This window comes from Mandrillus leucophaeus, unplaced genomic scaffold (genome assembly GCF_000951045.1).
Source record: "Mandrillus leucophaeus isolate KB7577 unplaced genomic scaffold, Mleu.le_1.0 Scaffold745, whole genome shotgun sequence".
Taxonomy (NCBI): domain Eukaryota; kingdom Metazoa; phylum Chordata; class Mammalia; order Primates; family Cercopithecidae; genus Mandrillus; species Mandrillus leucophaeus.
Window position 1 is genome coordinate 1,270,192 of NW_012108086.1, and position 9,288 is coordinate 1,279,479.

The 9,288-nt window shown below is 37.2% G+C and overlaps 1 protein-coding gene across 5 annotated transcripts in view; it reads left to right on the top strand.

Moving 5' to 3' along the window:
- Positions 1 to 9,288, top strand: part of ROBO2 (roundabout, axon guidance receptor, homolog 2 (Drosophila)) — a 625,987-nt gene that overhangs the window by 592,182 nt on the left and 24,517 nt on the right. For all 5 annotated transcript variants that reach the window (XM_011966113.1, XM_011966115.1, XM_011966117.1 and 2 more), the window contains 2 exons: positions 1,765 to 2,025; positions 6,582 to 6,787. In XM_011966113.1, the coding sequence (XP_011821503.1) occupies positions 1,765 to 2,025; positions 6,582 to 6,787 (467 nt within the window). The remainder of the gene's footprint in view (positions 1 to 1,764; positions 2,026 to 6,581; positions 6,788 to 9,288) is intronic.

Below are 9,288 nucleotides of genomic sequence, written 5' to 3' on the forward strand. Positions count from 1 at the left end.
TTGCTTCCACATTTTGGCAATTATGAATAACACCAATATAAATATACAAGTTCAAATTTTATGATAAATTCAGCTTTTAAACAGAATAAATGAAAAGGCTTTCAAGTGAAATATTCAAGAATCATCCGGACATTTATGAGTTACTGTTTGTAAGAAGGATCAAGACTACAGATGTAGATTTCTGATATTTACTAATACCACAGTTTCCCTAATGAATAGCTCCCATGTACAAGAAACTGTACTAGGTACAAGAAGTAGCTGAAAATTACAGCTTTCTTGAATTTAAGAATCTCACAAAATAGTGGGAGAAAAGAGACACGGAAACAAATAATCTCAATATAATATGGGGAGTACCACAATATAAGCATTATGGAATTGTGATTAATTCCATTTGGAGTGGGGAAGAGAAGACTTCACAAAACTGATGACATTTGAAGTGACTCTGGTTGAAGGAGGAGTAGGCACTTACAAGCAAGTGATTAAGAGCAGTCATAAACAGAGGCAGACTTTGGAAAAAAATAGAGTATATGGATGTTGAGGAAATAGTGTGAGATTAAGCTAGAAAGATGGGTTTATCAGATGAGGATGGGTTTTTTAGACCCACCTAATGAGTTGGAGAGGTCTTTTTTTTTTAAAATAATGCTAGTTATAATCACTGAATAATTTTAGGTTTAAGCATGATGTGAATGAAGATTTTAGAGACATAATTCTGTTGCATGTGGGTGAGAAAGGGTGGAAGAGAAGTTGATACCAGAAGAGTAGGAGAAAGTTAATGAGCTAGTTTACAGCAGGAAACTGATGTGTGATTGTGGGAGTGGGGATGAAGTGTAGGAGAAAGATTCACTAGATATTTAAGAGGTTGAATTTATAAGACCATTATATCGAATAATATTATTTATCTTTTCCTTGTCTGTGTTTAAAAGGATGTTATAATCTATTTGATTTCTGAAAGTATTCGGACTACAGAGAATTGAAATAAAAATGCTATTGATTTTGTCTCATGGTTAAAATTTTTTGGATTAATTTTCTATATTCGCAGACCACAGTCCCTAAAAAAATTTTAAATAATTGTTATATTTTACACTCAAAATTTTTTAAAAGGATAGATCGCATGCTAAACTTTTTTTACTACAATAGAAGTATCATTTTTATTTTATAGGGCAAGGTTTTGAACTCCCATTTTATGTTTTGCATTTGGATGACAAGATAAAGAACACTGGTTTTTACTGAGAAAATTAGGAGAATCAAAGAGATACTGAATGCATTTATATCATAGTCTTAATGACATATGGAATGAAAGGTTGTCAGATATCTAGAATAAGAATAAGGAAAATTCTCCAATACTTCTTAGATAATCAATCAGCTATATTGGCATGTAATGTTGGTACACAAGTATGAACAGGCGAAGGAAGTAGTTAAATCTACGAGCACTAAATTCATTAATTGTCTTTAATTAGCAATTTGGTTTTTTCACATGAGTAAGTTTGTTGGGAAGTTATTGCCTCTTGTAACTGTGGGGTAACAATTAGCTAATAAGGTCTTTTAAGAATAAATTAAGATATTGAGATAACAGATGTAATTACAATTAGAAGTTAAGATAACAGCCAGGTGATTTACTGTGGTAACACCAACAGCTTCAGGAAGACATAAACCGCGAGAGCATTTCAGATACCATGTGGTTGCTACTTACTGCCAGTATAATTGCGTGCATGTATGTGTATGTGTATTTGTGTCAATGTGCATATTTTTCTCATTTAATTTCAGCTATGACAGTGATAGCTGGTGCCCACCATTGCCAGTACAAACTTACTTACATCAAGGTCTGGAAGATGAACTGGAAGAAGATGATGATAGGGTCCCAACACCTCCTGTCCGAGGCGTGGCTTCTTCTCCTGCTATCTCCTTTGGACAGCAGTCCACTGCAACTCTTACTCCATCCCCACGGGAAGAGATGCAACCCATGCTGCAGGCTCACCTGGATGAGTTGACAAGAGCCTATCAGTTTGATATAGCAAAACAAACATGGTAAATATCTTCATTAAGTCAAGAGACCCATACTTTCAACACATGGGCTTTTTTAAATAAATTCACAAGAGATTCTGATAGAACTACACAGCTAAGTGTAAAAGTGATTTTGTATAACTCCTTAATCATTTAGATAAATATATTCACTGCAGAAGTGTTAAATAATTTGGCCAAAACTAGAACTAGAACTGAAACTGGAACTGGAACTGAAGCTGGAACTAGAACTAGAACTAAAATTAGAACTAGAGCAAGAATTCAAATCTGCTGTATTTCAGGCTAAAGTGCTCTTGGCTACACCAGAATCTTCTCTAATTTGTGGTTTATCTTCAGTTAGCATATCCTTGAACTCACATCCCATGATGTAATAAAAGACTCATTTCAGATTCCTCAAAGTGCCTGTGATTAATTCTGTATGTGGTTGTCAATATGTAAATGTGAACTTCTGCAAATCACATATGGTCAGTATTAGTTATTAAAAGACTCTCTTTACCTGGGTTAAATGCAACAGAAAAAAACAACAATATTAGTGTCAGTAAATGCATGAAAAGCAGGAGTAATCAAATATTTCACATTTCTTTTTCTAATCAATCTATAAACTTCTATAAACTATAGGTGGCAATTTACCTAGGTATCCTGAGGAATTAACACAGATATATAAATGAGACTCACTCTCACACTTTTATACAGGTTTTTTTTGTTGTTGTTATTCAATCTTTCTATTTTAATTCTCAAAGGCAAGACTGTTACATCACTATTTTAAATCTCCATGTCATACTCCAATTTTCTTCTGTTGATTTACACTTTGTGCTTGAAGTCTGAGTAAATTTTTTAAATAGTATTTGTTTTGTTTTTTAAAATAGTTCTAGCCTTGGGGATAAATAATTCTTATGCTCATTATTAATGAAGTATTTATTTTTAAAATACAGCTAACTGTACGTAGAGATACCAAAAGCAGGAGTATTACTTAAAGATCATTACAAATAGCCTCTTTTCTTAAGATAAGACAATCTTGAACATTTTCCAACAATTGTCAGATGCTTTCTCAAAGGTCAAAGACAACTTGCCGTTAAACGCTATTATTTTTCATCAATCTGCTTTTTATAAAACATCACTATGTAAGTTGAAGTCAGCTGCTTCAAGAGCCATAGAATTCCTTCATGTTAATTAATGAAGCAATGCCGTTTGGTCGTCTAAAGCACAGACTCAAGCTGAAGGGCTCTCAGATTTGCCTACATTTTAGAACCATTTGGATAACCTTAAAACATATTGGTACCTGGGCTCCACTCCCAGAGAAACATTCTGACCGCCATGATCTGGAATTTGACTGCGACAGCCAAAGTCGGGACTACTGCTGTGGAGATGAACCTGTCTTACTGGCTGCATGACTTTGGGCAACTTACTAAACATTTACATGCTATAGTTTCCCCACGTGTAAAATGATGGTGATAATAGTAATTAGCTCATATAGGAAATTAGGGGGCAGCCCCCAAGACCACCTATATTTCTGATAGCAAGTATAAGTTTCAGGGGTCCCTAAGACCACCCTGAAGTTTGAGAATTCCCTATAGTAAGTCATGGAACTCACCAAAAGATTTTACACCCAAAGCTACAGTTTATTACCGTGAAAAGATATGCATTAAAATCAGCCAAAAGAAGAAATGCATGGGACATAGTCCAGGAAAATTCCCAAAGCAGAGCTTCCAGTTGTCCTCTCTCAGTGGGATCATAGACAGCGTTACTTTCCCAACAAAAAGCGTGACATTAAACACCAGGGAGAATTGCCAACCAGGGATGGGCACACCTTCCCTGAGGTCCTGCGACTTCACTTTGGCTCTGTCACACAGACATTGTTGACTACCCACATGGCTGACCTCAATTTCCAGCCCCTCCAGAGGCTGAGGTGATACCGTGCAACTCCAAGCCCCACCATAAATCATATTGCTGTGCTTTCTGGAGCAGCCTAAGGTCTCTAGGTAAACAGAGAGACTTTCATCAAGCAGGACATTCTAAGGGCTTAGAGATTACCTCCCGGGAGTAGAGGGCAAAGGCCTAATCTCTCTTGGGTCGAGCTTCAATTCTTCTGTTACATATCCTAATTTTTGTGAGAATGAAATGAGTATGAACTTATATACTACTGTACCTGGCTGTGTATTAGCTGTTGTTATTTAGAAAGGCCTGGGTTTTCACCCCTGAGTTCTTCACTGCTGTCTTCCCACACTTAGAAGAGTGTACCACTTAGTAAGTGCTTGATAGATATTTGCTAAAAGAATGAACAAATTAGTTCATCTCCACCTGCTCCAAACACCCATAGAGGACACCCTGTTTCTTTTTCTGAGTGTGTTCCTACTCAACCAGCAATCTTTCAGAACGTCTTGGCTGACTCTACCTATGGGAGTTATGAGCCTGCATGTGCTTCTGGTTTGGAAGTGACTCTCCATCCGGGTTGCACGTCGACATCATAGGAGGACCGTTGAACAAATAATAATTCCCAGGCTCCACCTCGCAGGATCTGTTTCTATTAATGATGAAGTAAACAGCACAGTGCCTGTCACTGGAAGATACTTATAAATGGGTTATGTATCCTCTTCCTGTATTTCATTTTACCTCTTAATTTTGCTCAAATAGGAGTACATTTTTCATCCATCAAGGTATATTTGTTTTATCAAGAGGTGTCAACAGTGATGTAGGGACCAGAGTGCTGGTCTGATCCATGCTTTCCAGGACCAAAGTCCACATCCTTATAGGAGAATGAATCACATTGCCCTATAGCCTGTGGCTCATCTCTTGGCTGCCTCCCTTGCCAGTTCATAAGCAGATTGGAGGCAACATTTATAGCAAGATGTGCTCATCTAGCCTCAAGCTTTTCTGTAGTAATACTTAGGAAACTTGCTATTTCTTCTGATTTTTCAACTAGCAGGCTGTGATGAATGCCAAATACTAACTTGGGGCCTCAACTTCCTAATCTATTAAAGAATGAAGATTGGGGTCTGATGATATTGAGGTAACTTCCAGAACTAGAAATTGTTTTAACATTGAAATATCAAGAATCCTGTTAACATTGAGGTTGGTTACAAGTTCAAGAAGCCATTTGGGAGAGGAATATTAAACAAATTCGGGAAGATTAAAATACTTTCCCCAAAGCATGCAAATGACAGAGAAAAATAGTCTAATGTCTTTCATTCACGAGCCAACACTAAAAATGCATAGTACTTTTTAATATCTCCCTTGAATAGGAGATATTAAATACCTTACCTTTTTTATGAAGGCAAAGAAAATACTATGTTAAAACATGTAGTACATTCACTTTTTAATGCTGGTAACAAATAACAATGAATTGATTTCATTTAGCATTTTATGGTTTTGAAGAAAATCTGAGTAGACTCAAAACAAATCAACTGGACCTTACTGCCCAGCTTCACATTTTGTTAGCTACCTGGTTTGAAACAAGTCACTTAAATTTGACCTTCACTTTAATAAATTCTGAAGAAGGTTGGGCCAAGCATGATAGCTCGTGCCTGTAATCCCAGCACTTTGGGAGGCTGAGGCAGGATGCTTGCTTAAGCCCAGGAGTTTCAGACCAGCCTAGACAATATAGTCCCACTCTACAAAACATTTAAAAACTAGTTGGGCGTGGTGAAGCGCACCTGTAATGCCAGCTACTTGGGAGACTGAGGCAGGAGGATCACTTAAGCCTGGGAAGTCAGGGATGTAGTGAGCCATGATTGCATCTCCAGCCTGGGTGGCAGAACAAGACTCTGTCTCTCAAAATAAATAATGAATGAATGAATGAAGAAATAAATAAGAGTTGATAATGCATGATCTATTTATTTCATAAGGCTGAGATTAGAATTATTTATTCATTGCAGAAGGTTTATGTAATACACTAGTGTTCTAAACACAGAGAATGCTTAGATGAATCGTTTATGCCTTTGAGGAGTTTAAGACTTTGGTGAGTGAGACAGATGCGTAAATAGCTACTAGAGCAGAAATCAGTTGTGCCCGCCCTAGACTGGGTTACAGTGAATGTGGAAATCACCTTCCAGCCTTGATGTGAGAGGGATCGTGGGGGGAGGAAGCCTTCTAGGGTGGGGAATATGTTCAGGGTTGGGAGGTAGGGAATATTAGGTCCTCATGTGACATCTTTTCTTCATAAGGGCCAGCAGGCAGCATGGGTTACACAGACTGAGTAGAATTTTGACACTACACTGGGAACAAAGGTATAGTATTTTTGGAGAAAAATGTCCACTTTAAATAGTTACTCGTGGCGAATATTCCTAGTCCCCTCTAGATGACTTCTTTTCACAAAAATCCTGGGTCCGTACTTTTTTCCTCCATGTATTAGCCCAAGAGAAGAGTTTAGTGGTCTATGTTTTCCTTGTTTGGTGAAGCTTATATTCATAGTCACTGTCTCTGCTGAAAGCATTACGAGCTCCAAAATTAGTTAATGGAAAGGAAGAAGACAATATGAGTCACTATAGAATGCATTTCATTAAAATTATGATTTTGTTGCATGTTAATGAGTTGCTTTTCTTTTGTAAATTTCATTTGAATTCTAGGCACATTCAAAGCAATAATCAACCTCCACAGCCTCCGGTTCCACCATTAGGTTATGTGTCCGGAGCCTTGATTTCTGATTTGGAAACAGATGTTCCAGATGATGATGCTGACGACGAAGAGGAAGCTTTAGAAATCCCCAGGCCCCTGAGAGCGCTGGACCAGACTCCTGGATCCAGTATGGACAATCTAGACAGCTCGGTGACAGGTAATGGAACCAATTTAATAGGAATAACTGACCTATTGGTAACGTTAAAATGCATCAAAAATCAACTACTTCCTTATTGTAAGATTTATTCCACTCCATCTATTTCTGTAACATTTCAAATATGTTAATATTAAATACAAAATTCAAAAAGGATTTGGAAATACTTTTGCTTTCCTGCAAAAATGATAAGAAAATTCATGAATTTTAAAGAGCTTTAAAGACATGAAAGAAAACTCAATTGTATCTAGAGCTTTCATGAGAAGTTCACTCTACTAGGAAACCAAGTCTATTACATGAAAACCTAGACTTTTAGAAATGATCTTTTTTATATATCTCAGGAACAACATATGAAGTGAATGCAATCTTAAAATGCTTCTTGATATTTCACTCTGTAAAATCATTCACTGATAGAAAGTAAGCAAGTCTCCTGAATAAGGCACTTTAAGGTTGCACAAGGTATTATTTTTAGAGTGAAGAAAATGTATAGCGAGATAAACCATATGTTTATGCATTTCACATTGCTGAATCTAGTAAATGCTTCTCTTCCAAGAAATGCAGTTATTTTTTCTGTGTACTTCTTTGGCTTCCTCTTGCCCTGTTCACCAAATGAAACAGTTCCATTGGAACTCTTCTATGATGATCCCAGGACTGAGGTATAACCTGTTTTCAGGGATTTAAATGTACCAAATTATTTAAAAAAAACTTTAAATCCTAATATGGCCACAATGAATATGGAGAAAACTAAAAATTCAGTCTTTCTATTCAAATAGATATACATTGTTGGAGACACAAGAAAATGCCTCCTACATGACTGTGTAGACAGAGCTACTACAAACTGAAGTCTGGTCTCTGCATTTCACTGGGTCTTCTCAGAAGACCGCTCATATTTGTATTTACTGTGATGACATCTTTCATCCTAGGAGGTATTTTACCACAATCCCACTTAATTATGCCAACAGCTTCCAAACTTTCACAGATTTTACACAATGTGTTGGAGTTCTGCAAACACTGATGGAAACTGGCTTACGACAGTGATAAAGCAGCATCAGTGCCTATGATTTTCCTCTGCATTCCTCCCCGAATTACACAATGTGTGATGCACGAGCCCATTTTTCAGTTTTTCTTCTTACTCATGGGCTGGTCTGCTTGCCAGCCTAATTAAGATTTAAGAGCTGCAGATACACTGCTGTGGTTTGAAATCCAGATACAACGGATGGTGACAGAGCACAAGTTAAAATCTTCAAATGCAGAGAGCGGACTTATTAGTGCACTATTATGTTAAGCCCCTTTGCCTGAGTTTCCAGCATAATCTCCTTCAGGGTAAAATTCTGCATATTTTTGCATATTTCACTGATGATACTGAACTCTTTTCCATTAGGAATGCAGTAACAAACGGCAATAATGATGAAAAAAGTCAGCTATAATCTGTGTAGTTCTTTTATTAAATATTATAATGTCAAAGATGATAAATATGTCTATAAATCAGGAGAATGCCATTTTGCACTTTTACATGCTCACCTGTGACATGTTAGGCTACCTGATATGACTGCAGCTCAAGCAATCTGCATTTCTCCTGTAGCTAGTATAATGTTCACTCCAAATGAAGCTTTTATTGCTAAGAAGAAAAGTCTGGTTTCCTCCTTGAATTCACTGCTTAATTACTGCCATATATAAAAACCTCAGGGTGTTTAGGTTTGTATTCCATGATGAGCTTATCCTATGAATAATACATCTCTTTAGTGAAAGAAGTTGTGCTCTACACAAAAGTAGCCAAATACAAACCCACCCTTTTTTTTCCTCCTTCTCTTCCACAATAACTTTGTGGAGACGGTGTGATCAAAGATTTAATTTGCTTTCTATGGTATGTGAGTGAGTGCTTATAAGTGTGTGTGTGAGAGAGAGTATGTGTTAGGTGTGTGAGTGTATTGGAATGTGGATGTGGGTGCTTGTGTAGGGAGTATGTGTAACAGAGTATGTTAGGTGTGTGAGTGTATTGGAATGTGGACATGGGTGCTTGTGTAGGGAGTAAGTATGTGTGAGAGTGTAGATGAGGCTGTAAGTGTGATAAAGTGTGTGTGCATGCGTGCATGCAGACATGTATGAGAATAGCCCTGAGGTGGATGTATATAGAGACTGAATATTAAAGAAAGCAGCAGGCCAATGAATGTTGTTCTAACGTGCTTATGTTTTCCTCAGACTCTTAAGGCTAGTTTAATAGCACTGACTGAGGTGGGCAATAAAACGGGCATTATTTCTATGAGCTTTTTATGTTTTTAACATGGTAAGTGCCCATACAGTGGATGCGGATCATACCACCAGTTAATTTGGGTTCTAAATATGTTTGTGGTGTGAATAAATTAGTCATTACCTCCCCCTGAAATTTTGTTAGTTATTTTCACTTTCTTGAAACTAATGACCGTTTTATTAAATAGACCTCACAGTTACAGGAGGCTACATGGGTTACACAGTCCCTGAAACTCTGAAGCCAATCAGAATATTGG